We start from the raw sequence: 23776 nt of genomic DNA, 5'->3' as shown, positions 1-23776 counted from the left end.
ATCTCGAATCTGTAATTAAGTCACTGTTGTGATTGAAGTAAATTCTATTAACTCACTTTGTAAATGTTAAATTAATCAAGTGCTGCTAAAAATCTTGTGATCCACCTTAAACTGCAAATAAGCCCTGTATAAATCGTTCTAACTCGATTCTAACTTGATTTCCCTTCACGTGCCCCATCCATGCAGTAAGTAATAGAGTGAGCCTTGCCATCGAACTTCGTGAAGTCACACTTTTATGAATTCCTATTAAAACCACTTTTGCTAAAACCTTTGACGGTGATTCTTTCAGCAGGCTACACCACTCATTCGCAACAGCGTCTCCAAGGCACAAGGCCTGCTGGAGCCATCTTTCATGTGGCAGCTGGCATGCCATCCCTGGGAGCAGCCTGCGCCCTCTCCGTTCCGCTCCCTACGGGCAAGGACTGTGCAGCCCTTGTCCTCCCTCCATCTTGGCTTACGGCCCTCGTTCCCCAGCAGGGCAGGGTAATCCAGCCACCCTGCCCACAGCCCAGATACACAGATTTTCCAGATTATTTTAACATCTGGCCTCTCTTTGGGCTGAATGGGTTCCTCATGGCACGTGGGTTGGGGGCGGTTGGGGAGGTGAGTGGGAGGGCTTCTCTTGGTACTAATTTAAAACGTTTAAACAATTCATAGCCATTCCTAAAACATTTTTAAGAAAATGAAAGCTTCTTGAGGAGAATGGTTGTCCTCTGGAAGTTGTTGACTACCCAGTATGTGCAAACAGATGATAGCCTCAAATTCCATGAGATATGCTTGGATCTAACAGTATTTGCATAGGCACAAAGAGAAATATTGTTAGCCTGCAACCAGTTGTTGTATGGGGGAGGGCTGAGAACGGGACGGAGAGGGGGGAGGATGGGAGAGACAAGGACAGAGAAATACCAGAGACAGAGCTGCACAAAATGTTTTCTGTAGCTCCAGTTCCCAGGATTACAAACAACCTGCCAACAAATCCACTAATTGACATGCCTCACGTGCAGCCACATTAATGTCACAACTATTTCACTTGGCCCAGTGCATGCATTTCACTGACAAACTCTTCTGCCTTTGGATGAAATTGTGGATGGTCTCTATATTTTTTTTTTTCTTAAATAGTCATCTTGGCTCCCAACAGCTTTGCCTAGTTAGATTTCCCCTTCTAGCTAAAAGAAGAAAGTAGACTGATCTCTTTTGGCAGCTGTGAAATGGTTGCATATTGTGTATGTTTTCTTGATGAGCGTGCATGAAATAGAATTTGGGTTTTTTTTGATGGATACACCACTTTTAGCACAATGTCCCCACAAGATTAGCAACTGTTTCAGTTTTTTGGAGAATTTTTATGTGCATGTAATGTCATGTATGCCATTTCTATACAGCATTATGAATAGTGCATAAAGCTGCTTGAACAGGGAAACGCAACTGGCTGAGGAACGTTTCCCCAGTGAATGCGCAATATGATTTGTGATGGTGTGTAGTTTGCTAAGCACAAAGCTTCAGTCGATGGCAAAAAATCCATGAGATTCAGGTTTTAATTCGTAACCGCTCCCCAGAGCCAAACTCAGGTGCTGTATAATACATGAAACAGGCTGTGCTGGGTCTGCCCTGAGAGCAGTTTAGCCCCGTGTCCTGTAATGACAGAGTCCAGATGTGGGTGCCTCGGGAGGAGGGCAGACTGTACGGTGGTTCCTGCTTCCTTGCTTCCTCAGCCTCCAGTCTTTTTTAGCTCAGACTGCCTGAGCTCCTGATTTCTGTGTATTTTAGAGCCCACACTGGAGAGAGAGGAGGTGCAGTTTCCACGGAAGACAACAAATATTACACTGAAAAGCACCGTGGGTGAATGTGATTGCTCTTCTGTCATTACGTGCACGAGCCTCAGTCTAGCCTGTGTTTCAGGGGAATGCTATTAAGAATAAAATCAGTGAATGACAAAGGAGTTGTCCCCAGACAACAGGGAAAAGGCCAAAATGAGTATAAAAGGGTAATAATACTATACAAGATCTTTATTATTATAATATTATAAGATAAAGTGGCTGGCATTCTGCCATTCTCTTCTCCAATGTTAAATTTAGCCATGAAGTTCTTTTTTGAAATTATATTTAAGAGACTCCGGAGGGGGGCAGGGGGCAAGGTATCTATTCTCTCTTGAAATTAAAAGCTTTTGTGAGGTGGAGGTGGGATTTTAATTGTTTCTCTGACAGGACTTCTCAAGATCAAATTAAAACATAAGAAACACTAAGTACTGGAATAATTAGCAGAGTATTTTGGTTTTAGGTATTATGTACTGTTGGCCTGTCTGCTTGGTGAAACTCTTCAGCACTGACAGGAGCCGTGAATGGCTAACGGGGAATCACCGACTCAGACCTCATCGGCTGCAGCTGGACCACCAACTGGTTTAACCGTGGATTGCCAACAAAAAACTCCCCTGTGCCATCCTTTCCTCTGTTTCCCATGCTGTGTCTTCCCAAGGGGCTGCTGAGCTGAGCGTGTGGGGCAGGTGGGCAGAAGGGGCTCCTACGAGATTAGTTCTCCGGCTGATCTGTGAGCTGTTCCAGCTCATCACACTGCTGCATGTAGGCAACTCGTGCAGGCGTGGTGACAGAAAGGTGCAGATAAAGAAACAAACCAGGCAACTGAACCTACCCGTGGCAGCTTCTCGTTAGATCAGTTTATGCTAGCAGTAAAGCTGAAGTCCCACGGTTGTATGTTTGGTTTTTCCAACCTTGACTGCCGGCACAGTGCTGCATCTCTGGGCAGGCTTCATCCCAACGCCTGCCTGCCTGAACTGTACAGCCCAGCAGGTATTAAAACTGGGGCTGACGAGGCTTTCAGAGCCAGTGTAGGCATTGCCTTCTCCAGCCTGGTGGATCTCCATGGAGCCAGGAATCTTCCCAGGCAGCCTGGCCCAGGGCATGGAGACATACGGTTGGTCTGTGGCTCTGGGGCAGGATGCCAGGGATGCAGGCAGCGCTCCAGCTGAACCCAAGCTTGAACTCTGCAACTGGCTTGTTCAAGTAAAGCATTTTGGCCTCATCATGTGGACATTTTTCCACCTGAATTTGGTTACACAGGAGTTTCAACCAGCTTGTCATTACAAGTCTTCATTTTGGAGTAGGGACAAAGAAGAAACGAGGAAGAAGTTATTTTCTGAGTTATATGAGGCAACTTTAAATTTAGCTTATGGTTCTCCTCAGGGAGCAGGTCTCCAGTGGATGTTTTTCCAACTACATTTTATTTAAATATAACTGCTTTTAAACCTGCCTGAAGTGATAATTGTGGGTTCTGCCCTTTGACACCAAATTTGAACTTGCAAACAGGAAAAAAAAGGAAGTGTTCAACAGGAACTCCACTGGCGTTACCACTGGTGAACCGAAAAAAACTGTAAAACTGCTTTAGTTTTTTTTAAAATTTCCCTATTGTTTGCAAAAATTATACTGGACATGCAACATTCAAGAATGATAACGTGTTTACTGAATAACAGCAGATAAATGCAGTTCATCTCCAAAGACGGAGGCAAACAAAGCAAGAGGGAAAACATAGTGCCCTGAAAAGGGTTAGTGTAAGAATTTTTTGCCCTTTCCCCTCAAGGTTATAGCCAAACAATGACAATTTTATTGAGTTGTAGCTGTCACAAGTAGAGTCTTGCTTGTACTCTCGCAGCAGTTTACACTGCGCTTCACTGTTTCTTTGTGGCTGCAGCAGATAATGTAATACCTCCCTGCGTAACAGCTGGAACAGCTCCAGCTATTCAGAGACAGAACGTGGAAGAGCTGCTCACAAAGGAGGTCTATGCGAAAACCAGCATTAATCCAGCATATTCAGCATACTGGGCTCTGCCTTCCTCCTCCTCCCCCCCCCCCTCTTCTCCTTCCGTTTACAATTTCCTTTGCTTGTCAATCTGCTGCTGAAGTCGCTTAGCCTCCGTCCTCACCTAACCTTTTGACTTGCTCCTGTTTTTTCACCTCGCCTTATTTCTTTTGATTTCTCCTTGTGGCTTTTGGACACCAAAGGTAGTTCTGGTAAACAGAAAGTTTGCTTGTTTGGGGTGTTTGTGTGCGTGCGCATGCTGGGGAGAACGTACGGTGACTTACGTTAGCTTATGTTAAGGCTGTAGTGAATGCCAATGTCACGCCAGTCTGTTCTCCCCACCCTCAATGACTCTTTTTCCCTCTTCCTTTAAGCGAGCTGCTTTTTTCCTGTCGATTGTGCTTTTCTCTTGCTGTTCACTCTCATAGCAAATACACTTGCCCCAGTGCTTTTGCTTCCTTACTGGCTGCCTCTGCAATTGCAGCTACCTTCTGCCCCTTCATACCACAGGAACAACCTCGTCCAGCTACTCATGACTCTTCTCATGCTGCAGCCTTCCTGTTTCTTTTCTGGGATTGTTCCTCTGCCATTGTTTCCCCGTGTTCACCAGCTTTTGTCCTCCAAGTCTGTCCTCCACGGGAGGGATCACAGCTACCATGTCCTCAACCTTGCCTTTCTTCACCCTGCACGCTGGCACTGCTGCAGATGCCCGTAGGGTCTCAGTTCCATTTTCAGCACTCTCCAAAGCAGGGACACTGGGCATGTGGTCTGCGAGTCAGGCTGGCCGCTGACAGCAATGCCCTTCCTTGGCTGAAGCAATGTTTCATAGAAACCTGCAGTCACTTCCTCCTGACAGGGCGATGTGTACGCCCAGGAATACGATTTCTGGGGAAGAGCAAGGTGCGGCTCAGTGATATAGGAGTGATATAACTGCCCTAGCTGGTCACGTGGTGGGAGAGCAGATCAGCAGGAAAGCTTAAACACCGTTGGTTCCTGTGGGTCCTGGTAAGTGTAATGCAAAACAGTCACTCAAAATAGCAATTGTCACTTGAAAAGTATGACTCATTTTGACACACTTGGCTGTTTTAACTGTATAAAGCATTTGTAAGGCTCTAATGACTCAGTGTGAAAACTTGCCTGCCCAGCTTGTGAAAGGCGAGGTCAGTGCTAGAATTAGCCCCAAACCCAGTCCATCACAGACACTTCTTCTCGGGAGGCGGTCCTGAGTGAAAGGAGACCCTGAGCGCTGGCAGCTGTATTCCAGCACAGGGTGAAAAGCACCAAGAAGTGACTTCCAGTACGAACCTGACCAGCCGCTGCAAACAGATGCCTTTTTGTCTGGCTTTTGTTTTCAAATGGCCAATAAGAACAGATCAGCACTGGCACCATTGTCTGTAATAAATGTGTTTTCACTCAGTGGAAGACTGGGGCGTGTTGTAAACAATTATGGCACTGAGTAAAGCATAATTGATCACAGAAGTGCCACAAAGGATACATTTGCCAAAGCATGGTTTAAAGATCAGGTGATCTGTGTAATGGAGCTAGCACACTTACAACAGTGAAAAAGAGGTATCAGCTTTCTCTGGAATTAAATATAAAACGGAGTGTCATATTAAGGCTTCACAGCCCTTTACTGTTGTTGCATTTTCTGCATCACAGCAAAGCTCGACTTTCTGCTTGTCAGAAGATCCCTCACTCTGACAAACTAGTATTTTGTATTCCGAGTAACTAAAACATAAATGCCATGTTTCTTCTCAGATGCAGAATTAGTTTACTGTTGCGTGGTGAGAGATCTCTCTGTATGCTACGGGGCCTGTTCATTGCTATATTCTTGAAGCTTTATGTTGGGGTCACTCCGCTAAAATCAGGAATGGCAATTTCGGCTGTTCAGAGACAACCCACAATATGTGGTCACAGGACAAAAATCTAGGTCCTACAGGGAGTATTACAGCTTTTTAAAGCTATAGTATCTATAGTAGCTAATTCTACATCCCGTGGCCATATCTTCTCACATTTCTCCTTTTCTTCCAACCCTGGATAGTACATCTTTTTTTTTCACAAATGAAAGGTTCTGCAGAGAGGGACCTGGGTGTCCTGGTGGACAAGTTGACCATGAGCCAGCAGTGTGCCCTGGTTGCCAAGAAGGCCAGTGGTATCCTGGGGTGCATCAAGAAGAGTGTGGCCAGCAGGTCGAGGGAGGTTCTCCTTCCCCTCTACTCTGCCCTAGTGAGGCCCCATCTAGAGTACTGTGTCCAGTTCTGGGCTCCCCAGTTCAAGAAAGACGAGGAGCTACTGGAGAGAGTCCAGCAGAGGGCTATGAGGATGATGAGGGGACTGGAGCATCTTTCCTACGAGGAAAGGCTGAGGGAGCTGGGCTTAGCCTGAAGAAGAGAAGGCTGAGAGGGGATCTTAGAAATGCTGATAAATATCTTAAGGGTGGGTGTCAAGAGGATGAGGCCAGACTCTTTTCAGTGGTGCCCAGTGACAGGACAAGGGGCAACAGGCACAAACCGAAGTATAAGAATTTCCACCTGAATATGAGGAAGAACTTCTTCACTCTGAGGGTGACGGAGCCTGGGAACAGGCTGCTGAGAGGAGCTGTGGAGTCTCCTTCTCTGGAGATATTCAAACCCCGCCTGGACAAGGTCCTGTGCAGCCTGCTCTAGGTGACCCTTCTTTGGCAGGGGGGGTGGACTAAATGATCCCTAGAGGTCCCTTCCAACCCCTACCATTCCGTGATTGACTCCTTCTAGCCAATCTTATGCTGATAAAGGTCAGGTTGAGCTGCTCTGAAACTCTGGGTATCAATACAGCTCTTCAAGACACAGGTACGAAGGAAGTTTCTTTGCAGAAGCAGGTGGTTGAAATATAAGGGCTTTTGAAATCTGCAACACAAAGATGTCTCTCCTCCAGACAAAGAGATAAGCAGATCCATCCAGATCTCCGAGGCTTTAGGCATAAAGGTTACAGTATACGAAGCAAGAGGTGGTGAAGATCTGAAAAAAACCAGGTGAGGTACAAAAGCTAATCTTGACTCAGAGGAATATTTAGACTGACCCGAAGAACAAGCCAAGAGATCAAGTCTACCAGGAGAAGACTCGAACTCGTGAGCAGCTTGTGCGGGTTTTTTTCTGCTTTTTGTTTGATTCATTCTGGGCACAGAAGTTACCACCCGACTTCATCATCACTTTCTCCTCCCCCTGATTACAACAATCAATTAGACACTGAGTTTTGATTACCTGCTTTTAGCAGGAGGGTGACAAGCACCATGGTGTTTGCCTTCCTCTGTATATAGCTGCGATGGCAAATTCAGTCTGCCTGGCCTTCCACAGTCTCCTACAGGGTTTTCTGAAATACTCTGTGGAGAAGCTAGGCTTTGTGTGACAGGATGGGTGGGCCAGCTTCCTGCTTCTCATCTTCTCTTGACACCCACACTGAATCAATGTCAGCAGGCCTCCCGGCAGTGGCTGCTTGCACAGGGCACTCTACAGAGACACACCAGGTAGTTTCCACCCTGCTTAGCAGAAGCTCAGACAGATTGACTGCATCAGTTATATTCAGGTCATGTTGTCAAACTTTCAAGTATTTGGAGGAAAGCATCATCACAGAGGATCACATCACCTGAGAGAGACAAGGATTAACCAGAAGTAATGAAGAGAATATAACTAAGTGAAGACATATTTTCTGTATTTAAGCAAAGATAATATGGAAGAACTTTTAAAGGAAGCTTTTTCATTCTACCCATCTGAATTTGTTACCCGTATATCAATCCTGTTCACAACAGAGAAAATCTGACCTTCAGTTGTTTATCTTCTCTAACACGGTTACCTGCAATTCCGTTTTTCAACAGAGATCTCTCAAACCCAAACATAGTATTAAGTACATTCTTATTCAAACAGAAATGTCAGAGTACTGGAGTACTTTTAGCAAAAAACCTCTCCAAACCTGCCACGCCTAGAGTATACCTTTCTGCCCCAGGAACAAACTCTTCTCAGAACAGTATTTTTTATGCTTTATTGCCAGTATGATACAGCTGAAGACAGTGAAAAACTCCAAGTATGTTTTACTTGAGCTAATAATATGGGCATGCTACAGAAGGCTGTAAGCCATGAAGTGCCACGTAGCCATGAAAAACCCATGAAATGGCTGCTAGACAGACTAGTACAAAATTAGTGAATGACACCCTTAAGATCACGGAGTTTTCATTGTTTTTACTGTTGCTTGATAGCATTTGCCAAACTCGACAGAAATCCCTCCTGCCATCATACTGGGAACTTGAGCACTTCCTATAACAAAGGAAACAATGACCAACAGATGCTGTCAAACCTCCTGAAACCTTCTGCACCAACTTTTTGGCACTAGTTTCCAGCAAAATTTCACAAATGGCCTGTCCCCCTTGGTCTGACTACTGGCTTGTATTCTTTCCCAAACGGATTCTTTGAAAGGAGGTAACATGCCCATGGACCAGCAATGCCAAGAGAAGAACAGAGAGAACTCTCGAAAACCTTACAAGACCCCCCCCTCCCAAGATACAGTGAGAAACTTCAGCCCTAAAACTAGAGGAAGGGTGGGAAACTTTTGGTCCAGGAGTTGCCTACAGTCCACAGTTTAATTCTTCATGTTACTACTGAATAACACTAACATGTCATTTGAAGTGTTGCCATCCTTTGCAAGCCACAGAAACAGGAAAATTTTTTGAATGAACAATTGCAATTAGTGAGTCATCAAGAGTAATATTATTAGAAATAATTATTCTGTACTTCTGACCTTAAAATATTCAACTTAGTTGATTTTCACAACAGGTAGCTAAGACATGTGAGTGACTACCATGTCTCAGCCACTTCTGTGATGGAGTAGTGAGATACAAGCACTCTTAATTACTCAAGACCAGGAATGAAAAAGAACAGAGTGAAACTAGCCAGTAAGTGAAAGACTGGCATTATTGAAGTTGTTATTTGCTCTCAATAAAAAGCTCTCAACCCTGCTCATACCAGTGTTGCCTGGGAGTAATTGTCTGCAAAATGGTAGGGCTGTTACTAGGAGGCTGAAAGACATTTCCAGCAACACCAAGCCCTGGAGCAATAGCTAAGTATTAGCCAATACCTGAGAAAGCCCTGGTAATGGTATTTGCTGAAGGGAGAAATACATTGAGAGGAGGAAATGGCAGATGAAAATAACATTTGCAATCTCAGAGCCTCCTGTGGAAAGTCCCCACCTATGAACAGCATTCTTGCAGAAGCTGGTGTGCATATCCTCTGTTTACTTAGGCTCACAGACACTGATGTCATAGGCCAGGCTTTTCCCAAGTTTTATTTCAAGCCTTTGTCAGAAAACACCCAGCCATTTCCTAAGCCACTAATACATCAACGTGACAGTGGGAAGCAGTGGGGCTGAGAGAACTGGGATGAGGCATTCAGAGCCAGGTCGCTGCGCTGCCTGCCGAGGTCTGCTGCCAGCCTTGGCCAAGTGACGGGCAGGAGCGCGCGCACCGTGTCCACACGCCGCTGCCTTGCGGAGGCACGCTGCGGCGCTGACATTCGGCAGGCGGGCTGAGAGCCAGCGTGAAGAAACAGCGTCACACTAATTTCTTCTTTTTTTAATTAACATTTGTCGAACTTGGAGAGAAGCCCAGGCTGCAACATTTGGATGCAAAATTCAAAGAGCTCAGAAGCTGGAAACGTTCACGTACAGGCCCTTCATTTATGCCTAGTCTTTTTTATAGGTCATGCAGAGATGACTTAATTGCTCTTACTGTAACTTACAATTAGCAACAGAGTGATTTTCTTGTGTGTCATAATGCACAGCAGAGCTATACTCCAAAAATGTGGCAATGTTTAATAGTAGGTGGGCAGTTGCTGTCAAGAAATAGTTTTCTCTGAAGTTCCTCTCTTTCGGCTGGGGGAAGAGGTGAAGGCTTTTAACGCCATCAGCAGAAAAGAGTGAGAATATTTTGACCAGTTCTGGGAGTTGTTTGTTGCAGTTACTGGTTTTTCAAATTCAAGTGAACTTCCGTTTCACCTTCCTGCACAGCACTCACTGATGCAAGTTCAAATGATTACCTTGTGTCATTACTGAAATACTGAATTCTGGGGATATGATTGAACGGCACTATTAAGCTCTTGCAATTTCAATATTAAGTCACTAACTCCACAGAAGTTCTCTATGCAAGAGTTGGATTAAGAGGTTAAAATCTAGCCCTTTGCACTTTTTACCTGCACAGCACATAATATTCAGCAAATCATGCCCTCTGCTGACTTTAGAAGATAATAGGGGCTGGAATATTACATGCATCACTGCCTTAATTTAATAAATATAACTTCACTGTCAAACATCCTAAATGTCCTGTAAACAGTACTTCTAATAGGGTACTGAGCACTAAGGCTACTTTCAGCTCCTGGCAGGGCACCTGCATCCATTACATCCTAGCCTAGAGATAAGATAGTTCAGAGAAATAAGACATTGAGTTGTATTACAAGGTTCAGGGGGATTTCAGAGCTGCAGAAACCCTAAGAAGTAATATGTTGCTAGTGTTCCTTCTCTGGAGCTTTGGAGAGTACAGGCAGGAGAGTGAGCTGGCTACTGATGAGCCTTCCTCAGCCACACGTTTCCAAGGGCCAACTGTCAGCTCCCCCTGGGCCGCATATGACACTGAACTGTTGCAGTCCACACGGCGAGGACAAAAAGCATGGCTTCTCTGACCAGATTCAGAAAAAGAAGCTCCTTGCCTGTCCCTCTGCGCTACTTCTGGATCTGTCTACAGCTAGCTTCTATTTGGCTTCTAGATGACATGTAGCAGTGACACCATGCCTCCATGCTGATGTATTTCAGAGGAGTGAAAATGTTAAGAGACCTTGGAAGAGGACAGCTCTAAATAAAAGCTAACTCTTCTGAATAGTCCTTCTGCCCCAAACATTCTCCAGAAGAAGAGACTGTTTTATAGCACAGCACAGCTTCATGTGCATCCTGCTAACTTAGGGACACCTTTCTTTTGCTGGTCTTCAGTTCTGACATTGCGTTAGATAATGCGAAATGTATGAAATAATGTGAATCAAGTGACTTAATTTTAATGTGGCTTCTGCTTCCTGCATTGATCCAGCACTGGAATAATTACACAGATAACTGCTTTTTCAGAACAGCCTTTCAGGCTGCTCGTGACAGATCTCATTGCTCTCCGCGTACTTTTGAGGAAGGTGGTGTGGCTGCTTGCTGGATCAGTAAGACTGCTTTCAAAGCAGAGTCAAGTGGTTTTACTGTCTCAATAGACAAAAGTTGTTTTTTGCCAGATGACAATTAAGGGCCACATATCACTCTTGAGACAACAACAGAAGCATCCTGGTTAGATTACTGAAGTTTCAGACAGTACTCTGAAAAACAATGTAGATTAATGACATGTAATTGGCACACTATTTTAGAATTACTTTGGCATAAAGGAGGCTAGCTTTTCTTCCGGAGATTTTTTCCTACCACATTAGAGGGTTTTTGGCCATACTTGTCTCAACAGATTCACTTCTAATAGAACAAAAGGCTCGATTCATAAGGGAAGGTTTTTGATTAATTGTGTTTGTTGTATTAGCATGAAGGAGGAGGTTTTTTTTGAAAGTATTTACATAAACAGCATTTATACCACACAACATTTGCAATCCAAAAGCATCAGTGAGCTGCTTTGTAGGCAATAAAGAAGGAGATTGCTTTATCTTAAGTTGAAGTAAACCCACTGTTAAAGTAAATAGGCAGTAGCAACACCACCTAACAAAGGGAACATGAATAATAACTTTTCTAATTTAAGCTGAATGTGGGAGGATATAGGTAGGCAGCAAAAGAAGTTGGAAACCGATTTCCAGTGTGATTCATAGTGATTTTCAGCAGTTGCTTGCACAGGTAAATTACAATAGTTGGTATTTACATATAGCTTTTCACTTATTAAAATCTGATGGGTTTAGGGCTTTTTCTTTTTGGTAAATGGAATACTGAAACACAACAAAGTTAAGAAACTGGCTTATGGTACTGACTGTGTCAAGTGTCTTGACTTTCAGACACAGAACTGATCCACTGATTCTACAAAATACTGTTCAGCTTTAAGTAGAGAAATTCATTATAAGATGAATGGAATTGCATACAGAAGTATGCATACTGGAATATTGTCCAATACCAATATTGTCTGTGGTTTATCAACAATGGTAACCAAAAGGAGGTCCTAGCAGTTCAGTATGGTTATTTCTTTGTTCCATGCTCCTTCATTACCAATAACATCTAGAATCACTCACTACCTACACATTTACCAAGACAAAGGGAGCTCCCTGTTGCCATTTCATTTCCAACCCCTTCCTCCTACAGTTTTCTTCTCTTTCCGTATTACGCAGCTAGATTTGGCAACATTTGTCTTCAACAGAGATCAAAATTAGGTGTTCTGACACAACAACAGAGAACAAGAATAATCCAGATGATGTCCATGGATCTCTACTACATACTACAAATGAAAGCAGCATTTGACTCAATGCTAATATAAAGCGACTCTGAAATAGCGATGACACATGGAAAAAAAATAGAAAGCCAACAGTTCATTTCCACATTCTTTGGTTTTGTTATCATTGCTTCTGTCAGAGGCAATGTAAAAATAAAAATATTTACCAAAAAAAAAAAAAATTACAAAAAAAAGGACAGTGATGAATAGGGTGGTTGTCCATTCACAGATTTGTGTAGGGCTGCCCTAGGAGCGTGCCAGTATTACTGAAACATTAGTTTGTTGCTTAATTCATAAACTTCAAATCGAAGCAATAGTTTACTTTTACTTGCAGCTGGTATCAATTTTGAGCTAGGTTTTTAGAAAGGGTAATGCTGCATTATTTCAGTATCATCAATAAAATATTTTATACTAAATACATGTAGATGGCAAGAATATACAGTTTAAATTCCTTTCAAGTCCTCTGCAAGCAATTTTGTTTCAGCACTGTAGAATATCAAGATTACAGGCTGTCAGTATCATTCTATAGACTTTCACACTACATGGCATTCTCCAGTGAAAGAGAGACACGTTCATTAATAAGAATTTTTAGTATATTTGGAAGGGACCTGTGGTAAATCTTTACAGCACAAAACTAAACATGGCTCCATGATGAGCCCAAAGTAAGCATGTTACTTCTTAAAAGTGCATGACAAGCATCTTGTTAAAAAAGAAAAAAGAACGCCCTCCTCCCCCAACAAAGAGGAAACTTCTAAACTAACAAAAAAGCAAGTGGTAGAAAACTGTATTTTGGGTAAGCGAAGTCAGCTCCAAACAATTTTAATAGGCACCTACTGTGGATTCTGGAATCATTGTTGCATGCATATCTCTAGTCATGTCGGATTTCTCTTTCAGCTTTGACTGGAGTAATGTGTGTTCCATTACGCCAATTTGTATGTCCATCTGAATGGTTTCTTGCTTCAGTTTTGTTAAGGCCTGTTTAATCTTCACTAGAGGAGCTGTTAAAAAGAGAGATAAACAGTACAACTCCGCATCAGCTACTTAACACAAAGGCATTATTTTCTATAATAATTCACTTCTTAAAATTGAAGACTTGAATGAACAAAAGGGCGTTCTACTCTAAAGACATGATTGTACTGATACATCATTTTTAATATGCAAGACACTTCAAAGAAATATGCGATGACAGTTTTGCTGTCTTCTTGTCATCTAAGATCTGCATAAAGATGTGCATCAATATTAAGATAGGTTTGTCAATGATGCGTTTTGCTCAGCTGAAAGCCTCATCCTGATACCTGACTTGGGGTTTGGTAGAGAACTGAAGATACCTTCAGCAGGAGGTCATCTTACCTGTGAAAAGCTATTGAAATGATTTGTGCTCCATACTTGGTTTCTAATCCCTCACTTCCCACTAATGTCACAGTAGGGATGCTGTTGCTGCATCATATTGCTCCTTATAATTCTAGGCTCTAGATTTTATCTTGACCCTTGGCCATGCCATAATACAGAAAAGGTGTTGCAAGGCAAGTAAGTAGTTCCTTCACAGTGAAGCAAGGGCGTACAAAATTTCCTTATACAATAACACTTACAACTACTGAAGTAAATTAGCTGTAATGGTTACAGTTAAATATGGATACAGCTTGCATATTTAGCCCTACTGTAACATGCATCCATTTATTTCTGCATTCACACTCCTTATATATTTGCAACAGAATGCATTTATCAGGAAAAATCTCAAATAAGCAAATCCCAAGTCTGAGACAAAACTAATTCAAATAGGTATACAGATTTAAATATTAAAATAGTCCAAACAGCAAAACACCAAAATTAATTTTCTCCCTGACTCCAGCCAGGCTTAGTCAGAGAATCTGACAGCTACTGCCAGTAACTATTTCAGAGTAAAAACAGCTTGAACCTGTAATGTGTGAATTTCTTCCAGTGAGTGGATAACTATTCAAAGCATACAAAAACCCCATTTTTTTTGGTTTTTACAAATAATTTACCAGAGAGGGGAAATCCTGGAATCTCTACCTTCTGCAGACTTACGTAACTTTTCAAAGAGGTTTAGACTCCTGATTTTCTTAGACACCTTTTCAAATTTTAATATTGATATTTTACACTAGTCACTTAGTCTGGTCTCATTTTATTTTTCTTTAATAAAGGACAAATTATATACACGTCACTGAGAAAACGGGTGTTTGGTTTGAGGAAAAAGCATACTTACCACCATCAGTCATACTGCTTCCTCTCTCTTCTGTTTCCTGCTTTACTCTCTCTAATACTTCTGTAATCTTAAAATAGATTTTTTTCCTTCATTAAACCAGATGAACGTCAAGTTAAAAAAATAACTAAATTACAATTATTTAAAAATTTAGTTAAGTTTTTATTTAACTATATAAAAATACAGTTAAAAATTCTCTGCTGAATAACCACATTAGTTAAAAAAAATGAACTAATTTTAGTTGTTGTCTATGGAGGAACAATTTTTTTCAAACATTAAGAAAATTTTACTTTAAATAAACTAGTGTTGTAAAAATTACAGCAAAACGAGTAACAAGTTAGCCAAACAGCATGGCCTTACTGATAATCAGCGCATCCCAAAACAATAAAAACAACGTATTGCAGTATGATGCTGGACGGAAGATAGGAACCAATATCCCTGCAGACCAATGTTCACCAAATGACCATGCCAGCTGCCCTTCTGGAAGCGTCAGGACTTCGGCAGGTGACGGCGGAACCTGAGAAACAGCACTGCAGCAAAAGATGGTGCAGCAGCCAAGCCTGCTGGCACCAGCATGGCTACGGGTATGTAAAATGCAGGTATGAAGAATAAAAGTCCGTTTCAGGACTGACTATCTATCGACCAGTTTGCCATTGTAGACAATGAAGAGAAAGCAAATACATGACTCTAAGGCACAGGCAGTAATTTAGTATTTTTGTCTATAATATAAAAATGGCCCTTCATTAAGGCTTCAGTAAGCCTTTTCAGTAACAAAAAAGAAACATCGCTGCACTGTTAATGCATACCTACAGTGGTACTGGTATCACCAAGTGGGCTGAGATTTGACTGCACGCCTGAAAGCAGATCAGTAGTAATACCCAGTGTGTCTAGTTTATCTCATATGCACCACTGCATCTACACAGTTTGACGGCTGCCAACTGGTAACATATGCATCATTACTAATCAGCTAATAATTTCCAAAGCACAAACACATTATAAATCTGAAGTCATCGTACTCTCTTTTTTAAACTTACTTCCTTGAGAGTGAAAAAGAAAGAAGCTCTAATTTTGCAGAATCCATACACTCCAAAATCTTTGCTAGAAAACTTCTTAAACTGCTGTGTTTATTACCTACTGCAGTTGGACTAGATCACCATTCTTGTCCCTTCCAACTGAACTATTCTATTCTAGTCTAAAAAGTCTCAAACCTGTTTTAGAATTTCCAGCACATTCTTATGGTGTGATCAATTTTATGAGACTATTCCAGACACTTTATCATCTAATAAATAAAGTGGGTTTTTGCAACCCAAACTACACAGTTATTAAAACAAATTCCGAATTGGACAAAAGGTTGAAAAACTTGGAAATCAGGCAGTAATTCTAAATGAAATGCCATGAAACACTCAACATATTGAGGCAGTTAAGAGTCTGGGGATTTTTCTTTACATTTGTCAGAGCACCGATTTACAAAAAAAAAAACAAAACACAAAAAAACCAACCAAACGTCAGAAAAACAGTTTTAGGTATTACAATAATTTGACTGGTATGGAAAAGTTACGATTTAGGCAAATACTGCTTTTAAGTGCTTGGAAGATGAAAATTCCAAATTGTTAATTTTAAGTGAAAATAAGAGTTAAGCTTCTTTTCTTCCAAAGAATTTATGTACATGATTTGACTAATCCTCAGTAACTCTAAGACACAGGTTATAAAATACAGAACATTTACCATCTTTTACAAACTGTGGAAATAAAAAGGTCACAATAGTTTGCCCAAATTCACAAGTTAAAAATCAATGGCAGTCTGGGTTTAAAATTTAGGGACTGGACTAGATCGCCTCCACTAAACAAACAGATTAATCTTTAACCCAGAAAGAACTGGGTTCATAAAACTGCAAACACTAAATGCCAACTCTCTGCAGATTGTTTTAAAATATGCAGAAGAAATTATGTGAAAATGTGTTTTACCTCAGAAAGCACTCTAATCCTTTCAGTTACTCCTCCACTTCCCTCCTGGTACTTCTCTTTAGCCTGGAAAGAAACATGGTTTTTGCTGCAGTGACAAAGCTGAAGAGATGTATGTAGATAGCTCAGAGAAAACACCAAAACTTGCTCTCACATGTCCCAGTTCCAGAAACTCTCCCACAAAGTCCCAATGATGTTTACAGTGCTACACATATGAAGACAGGCTTGAAACATCAGCCTCTGTAATGACTATCATTCAAAAATTTAGAGCGGTTTTAAAAATTATAATAGCCCTAATACATACACAGTAAGAAGTATGTTTTCTAATCACTTACACGAGGAAATAAACAAAGAAAATTTGCCAGAATACAGACAGAATTGAATTCTGAAACCCAGAATATTTCTTCATCAACAATAAATTACTATCTTGCAGTTTCTTAAAGTTTAATAGCAAGGTAAACAGAAAGCACAGAGGTCAAATCCTGTTAGTCTTACTTTTATGTCATGCCCACAAACAGGAGAGCAAGCCAAATGTCAGCTTTTACAAGACTCCTAACTAGGGGATCAAAAAGCATCTCAAACATCACTTTATTGGCATAAAAACTAACTGAAGTAAAGAAGTAATCAGAGTGCTTTGTGCACATTAGCACAACTAATCAGTATAAGAGATGAGTGCTGGACTGAGACTCATCACAGATGTGTGAACTTCACAGGGAAAGCAGAACAAGCAGTTTACTAGCTGCTCAAGACTGGCAACGGATTTACATAATATTCAGGCAAAAAACATTTACTTTCCCCTATAGAATAGTTAAATAAAAATTGCTAGTTTAGTTTAAAACAAATATATAATTTGATATCCAATCAACATTTCTCCTGCTTTATATCCAACCACAGAATTCACAGATAACTCCTCTGAGTCTGCTTTGCCTTAACCCTCACTTAACAGCATGCTAATGCTAGAGAAGGCAACAACAAAAGATCAGTGCATTACCTCACTCAGCAAGGCTTGTGCTGAACGGTACTCTTGAACCAAGTGCTCCAACTGATTGTTGATGTACTTTTCCCTGCTATTGATCTTTTCCAATGTTCTGCTGATTTCATTATGGAGTTTGTCAAGGTAACCCTAGAAAATCATATTCTGTGGGTTCACAGGATACAGATAGTATGCAAAGCGTATTAAAATGGTGCTGAAATTAAGAAAGTATATGGAAGCCTACAAGTGAGAGATAAAAACAGTACAGAAATGCTATATTTGGCCAATAAAAAATTGATCCTAATGTGTTCTCGTTTTTCCACCTCCAAAACACATATTTCAAGCTTTACTGCTTCCATCACCCTCCCTCAATTAATTACAAATGTCAATGTCAGTAAGTTACTCTAACAACAGTATTTGACAGCATTTTGGGTTTTTTTTATCAGCACATATTTTCACATTGTATTATTCTATTTTGCCTTCCGTAGTCAGGATGCACTTATGGTAATGCATACATTAATGAACCCAAACATCCCTGTTAATCCTCACATATACAACTCTTTCCCACAAGATATTTTGCCAGTCCCACTGTCCCTAATCATCATTATTGTATGTTACCCTTTTTAGTTTTACAACATTAGCACAAATAAAATGAAGGAAAAAAAATCTATTTAGTTCTTAATGTATATCAAATAAAAGAGAAAATAAAAATGCTGAAAGATCAGTGAAATATTCTGCACATACAAAACATACCCTAGTTTCTTTTAAAGAAGATTCAATTCCATCCTTATGCTGATGCATTTGATCTACATGAATTCTCCAGTCCTAAAAAAGATGGCACAAAGTAAAACATCGGTAAGTACAACTTTAATCTTTCTCTGGTTACTAAACAAAGGCTGGTATGCAAGGCAAGGTCAGTTCTCTTTTATACGGTTACCATGTATCATTCTGCCACTGCCATGTTCATATCCAGAGGCACTTGCTTAATGTGACACAATTTATAAATCTCCTAAATGTCACACATGACACTCAGATCCATAAACAAACACTGACATCCTCACTGATACCACTGTAGCTAGCTATGCATTTTAGAGTCTGTTTGATCTTCATGGAACTATTTCTGCTACAAACCGCTCCGGGCACAAACACTGAAAACATTGATTATAGTTGCACTAGCTCAGCTTATTCTTAGACAAAATGAGTGCTTCAAATACCCAACACCTACCAGTTCCAGACTATTAGATCTTCCCTTTCTACTTAGCCCTTACTAGTACCAGGAAAAGAATGGAAAGAAATGGAAGAGGCAGAAATACTTAAACTTGTTTTTGATATTGGGACAAAATCAGAACAGGGAAGATAATTTGCAGCTTCTAGGTCACAGGAAACACAGAGGACTCAGGGATGGGAGAAGAGAAAAGGTGCTGTTTTAACGTGATAGGCAGGCATCTTTTACTTAAGAATCAATTCCTGCTCCCAAGCTTTATCACAAATTTTTCCTTTTCAATGCAAACTTTTTACATCTCCCAGACCCAAAGCACAGCTGCAGGCAGACTGTGAGTTCAAAATGAAGCAGAGTAGCAGCACTGCAGAATTGCTGCTATTTCAGTATCATGCTTCTGAACATGCTAAAAAATATTTTTAAGATTTTTAAGCTGTTGGCACTGTACTGGTCTAAGTGCTAAAAAAAAAAGCGATGTTAATAAATCTTTTTCACTTACAATCAAACCTGAGGAGACTTTCTTGTAAAACAGGTACTGTAAGGAGTTTGCTTCAGGAAGATTATCTAATCAAGGACCTTGTCAAAAAGGATGCTAAGCAAAACATAACAGAGGCACAAACCTGACTGACAAACCATAATGGAGACAGTAACAAGAAACTAACCTGGCCAGTTACACTAATGGATAAGGGCATGTGGAGTGTGAGAATGTTTGTATAAGTACAATTATCTGATTGAAGACCTTGTCAAAATGGGGTGATAAGGAGAAGGGGGAGGGAAAAACCAAAACTTACAGAGACACAGACCTGTCAGACAAATACTAAGAAACAAAGCTCATCAGTCACACTGATGGACTAGCAAGAAACTGCAAGCATCACTTCAAAGAAGGCGAACCTGGCCCTTGTAACTGGTAAGACTGGGGGTTCTGGAAATTTGGGATGAATGTTGGTGCAACCATGCAAACCAATGAAGAAACATGCAGGGCAAGGGGACTGGGGACTAAGTGGGGAGTAGAGAGGGTTATAAGAGGGGCTGGTCATGTGTAAACTGTTGCTAGTGAGTCCACTTGACTGACTGAGCCCTTCAGGCAATCACTGCAGTCTGTCCTATCTTCTCATTAAATTCTTCTTCAATTATCTTTCTGTGCAATCTCATAGATGGAGAGATCTAACCTGTGCGTGTATGAGTGCTGTAAGGACTAAGTGCCAGCTGCTGGTGAGAAGGGACATGGGGCCAGCAACTGGAATCAGACCAGGGCTGCAGGTGTCCCAGGCCTGCAGTGTCTGCAGCTGGAGAGAGTGCGGTTGTCAGCGCCTGCCACAGGCGTAGGCGAGGGTCTCAGCCACCAAGGCAGGACTGGCACGTATCCCAAAATCCAGCTACTGGGAAAGACCGGTGTGAGTGAAGCAAGTGAGGGGCTCAGTGCCAGCAGCTGGAACGAGACTGCAGGCCACAAGCCCATGTTGCTGGTGCCAGCTGCTGGGGTGGGGACAGACAAGTGTTTGCATCATCCCTAAACCTGCTGTGCACGTCAACAGCAGACTTAGAACTGAACTAGCCATGGAGTACTAGGCCCTGGATGCAGGCCCAGGTGTGGGGCAGGTAGAGGGTACGTGCTGGTATTCAGGGGGACCCACAAATGTGGAGTGCTCTTCAGATGAGCGTGCGAGTATATGCATCTGTTTGGTGGCAAGCGTCGAAAGCTGGATGAGCTGGCAAGCAGAAGAGCAGCAAAACAGGTAAGAGAGCCCAGCATCCAGGCAGGGGGATCAGACAGACAGAAGGACCAGGCTGATAGTGGAGGGATCCATGAATGTGCATGTGCTTGTGAATCTAAAGAGAAGGCAGTGTGTGCTTTCACTACTGAAGCTCAATCTTAATGAGCTGAAGAGGAAGAAGGGGGCCTGGCTGTCTATACCCATATTTTATGGGAATTCTACAAGTGCTGTTGAAGTGAGGGCCTCGTTTATGGCAGTTTGCGTAGCTGGCCACATCAGGGTCCCCTGTGTGTCTGTGTGATACGTGCTTCTAAACCTGCAAACAAGAAAGAAGCAGTGGCTGCATCCATCAGTCTGGGACAGGGACCCGCAGATCTCCAGGCACACGGGGATGGGCTGCAGCACCCAAGCAAGCAGAATTCCCAGTCTTGGAGGATACAGCCACTCATGTCTCATAACAGGTACAAAACAAATCCTTGCTTAAAACAGCCGCACACTTAAACGCGTGCCATCCTTCAATCACAGGCAGTTCCACTGATTTAAAGTAAGACTATCCCTCTGCACAGGACATGCACATAACTACCAAGGGACTAGTACTTCTGGTCTCACAACCTCAGAAGAGCACAGCCAACATCTCCAACAGCTGTTCAGTCCGTGAGGTTCACCTGCTGTCTACAATGGTGCTGCTGCCCACTGTTCTCTTCCAGAATGAAACGAAGGCTAGTAGAGAAAAACGTGCTCATGTTGTATGCTGGGTTTTAAGTTTGCAGCAGACCCAAGATCTTTTGTTGGTCTGATGACAATTGTTCGCAATTTGTCAGACTTTGCCGTTTAAATAAAACCAACAAACATCCTCTACACACACCTTACACCCCTGCCCAGGGCTTTACAAATAAGTTCCAGTTTCTAATGCCACTGATTAAACCATTAACCCTCTGCTGGTACTATGTATACATGCGCCACGCAGGAAGCAGAACAAGATGCTTGTAGAACGAAAAAACGCCAAACACTTCTCTCCAGTTGTTTCTGAAAGCATAATAGCACAGAAGCTAGAAAAAGAAGAATCCTCTTTTCATGTTATTATAACACATTCCTTTAAGCCAAGAGATGGTGCATTAAACTTGAAGCTAGTAAACCTTGGTTCTTACAGTGGCTTTAATTTTCCATTAAGTTTTAATTTCTTAGTGCAAGAATCAAGCATGATGTTCTCTGTAACAGATGGGCTTGCCTAGGATCAGAGAAAAGTGGCTCAAAGCAGGCAATTCCTCACATAGAAGAATGCAGTATAGCATAAGACAGGCAAGCAATTTAACAGATAGTTGAGAGCTTAGCCCGTTTTTGGCAAGACAATTATCTTTCATTGAATTCTGTATCACTGCTACAGATTGCTCCAACACTCCAACTAGCTGGGTCACAATGAATGAGCAATTTCAATACTGCATGGATCTGTGTGGGCTATGCAAGCTCCTAGAAAGAAAGTTTATAACAATGTCAGGAATAGGTCCTAGCTTTGGACTTTGACTTGCCAAAGACAGATGTCTACTTCTGATCTGCTCATTCTAGACTCTTTGGAATAGATTATGGAGAGAAATACTCATTTCTAAGAAATGATTAATTTCATCTTGAGGTAGTTATCTAGATAGGTAAGTGAAATCAGTTGAAGTACTCCTCACTTCCTTTAGCTAAACATAAGGAGAGCCCATGATGACTAGATCAGAGGTACAGACCTACTTTATTGCCATTTAAACTTCAGCAAGATGAATTCCATGCAATCAGCTTTTCATGTGGCTGACAAATTAACCAGCTGAAAGGTAAGAATTTCCTCAGCTCTCTTCCAGGAAGATATTGTAATAGCTGCTAAACTGAGGGCATAATTTTTCAGAAGTAAAATTGTTAAACATTTCCAATGTATTTAAAGAAGTTTCCACTGAATAAATATACAGAAATAAATATATGGAAGTAAGGTGCTCTGTAAGAAGCAGGAAAAATTATTCTTATGTAATATTGGAAAAAAAAGGTACTGAAAATTATTGCTTCTAGGGTGAAAGTAAGTGACAAAGATTCAGACAAGATAGCGTTGGAGAGCCCATTACTGACAATTCTTGAGATGATAAAAAAAATTAAAATGAGAGTAAACAACACTGACTGAAATCATACTTTAATCACCATGTGTACACATGCAAAACATACTCGCATACCTTATTGTCAGTCCTGACTGTAACTTTCAGCTGTGGAAGCACACGTTCCACTTCCAGATTCCACTCTGCTGCATCTGTCGTGGACTGTAAAATCTCTTCTTGCCTTGCAGAGTCATTAATGTCCTGTGTAAAACCCACAAAGTTTATATACAAAATATCATCGTTATGCACAGTGAGAACTGTTAGAAATCATGTTACAATGGCTTACAGTGCTCATAGTCAGGAAAAAAATTTATATCCAGAATGATCTAGACTACAGATATAACAGATTTCTTGAATGGCTTTCTTCGAATTCATAAAGACTAGGAATTAAAATAAACATATCTTAATATAAATTAAATATAAATATATTCTAAATATATTTAATAAAAGAATAAAATGTATATAGTAAGAAATCATAATACATTTCAGAAATAGGGGAAAAATTGGGGTGAAAAATTAAAATAAATTCAAGAAACTAATACTATGTTTCCCTAAAAGTCTCTGCAAAAATTTCTTGCAAATGTTTCCAGCAACCCTGCAGCGATAACAGTTTAGAAACTGGATGTACATTTTTCTTTTCAAATGAGCTGATTCATTTCAGCGGGAATGCTTTTTCAAGTTTAGACTATATAAGGACTTTCACACTTAAATCCAACAGAAATAAATTGGTGGTACAGAGGTAAAAATCTCTCAAGAGAGCACTGATGGGTAACCACTTACCGATCTGTACGTTTGTGCCTTCAGAGCATTCAGGTCAATAAAATTTTCTTCATTGTCTGACTCTTCTTCCTTAAGGGAAGTTGCAAAGTAAGACTTAAATAAGTATTGCACAATCTTTCTCCACAATTTTATTTTGCAGGAGCACAGGACAAGGACTACTAAATTCCAAATGTCTGACACGGAGAGTTTATGATAATAGACCTTGTATTTACTTAAAATCTTGTGAGGAGACACAGTATCTAGGACAAGCTAAAAGATGAAAGCTACCCCACATATCCATCAGGTTGCCACAGTATTTAAAAACTAAACAAACCAATCAAAAAAACCCCTCAAACCTAAGCCCTATCTCATCAAATGGGCCATTATCAATAACTGTATAATAACTGTAATTTCTTTTGTGTTTCTGAAAGCTTTACACTAAAAATAAAACCAACTCAAAACAGAAAACAAAACCACAACCAGACCTGAACACAGTTTTCAAGACATTGTTTGCACTACAGATTTAGAGCTGCAGAATGT

General features: G+C 41.1%; 1 protein-coding gene across 7 annotated transcripts in view; it reads right to left on the bottom strand.

The window, feature by feature from the left end:
• IFT57 (intraflagellar transport 57) overlaps positions 1–23776 on the bottom strand; it is a 38401-nt gene that overhangs the window by 5021 nt on the left and 9604 nt on the right. For 2 of the 7 annotated variants that reach the window (XM_075435286.1, XM_075435329.1), the window contains exons 5-12: positions 23258–23326; positions 22556–22678; positions 18177–18248; positions 17442–17573; positions 16454–16516; positions 14493–14559; positions 13103–13266; positions 3874–4809 (exon numbers count right to left, since the gene is read on the bottom strand). In XM_075435286.1, coding sequence (XP_075291401.1) covers positions 4771–4809; positions 13103–13266; positions 14493–14559; positions 16454–16516; positions 17442–17573; positions 18177–18248; positions 22556–22678; positions 23258–23326 — 729 coding nt within the window. In that variant the 3' untranslated portion in view covers positions 3874–4770. Of the gene's footprint in view, positions 1–3873; positions 4810–6636; positions 6804–7046; positions 7429–7777; positions 8094–13102; positions 13267–14492; positions 14560–16453; positions 16517–17441; positions 17574–18176; positions 18249–22555; positions 22679–23257; positions 23327–23776 lie in introns of those variants that run through there. The other 5 variants (XR_012765484.1, XR_012765486.1, XR_012765485.1 and 2 more) reach the window with 5 other exon arrangements.

Source organism: Opisthocomus hoazin, chromosome 1 (assembly GCF_030867145.1).
Source record: "Opisthocomus hoazin isolate bOpiHoa1 chromosome 1, bOpiHoa1.hap1, whole genome shotgun sequence".
NCBI classification, from domain to species: Eukaryota; Metazoa; Chordata; class Aves; order Opisthocomiformes; family Opisthocomidae; genus Opisthocomus; species Opisthocomus hoazin.
Note: the sequence above shows the minus strand (reverse complement) of the source record. Positions and strands in the feature narration are given on the sequence as shown.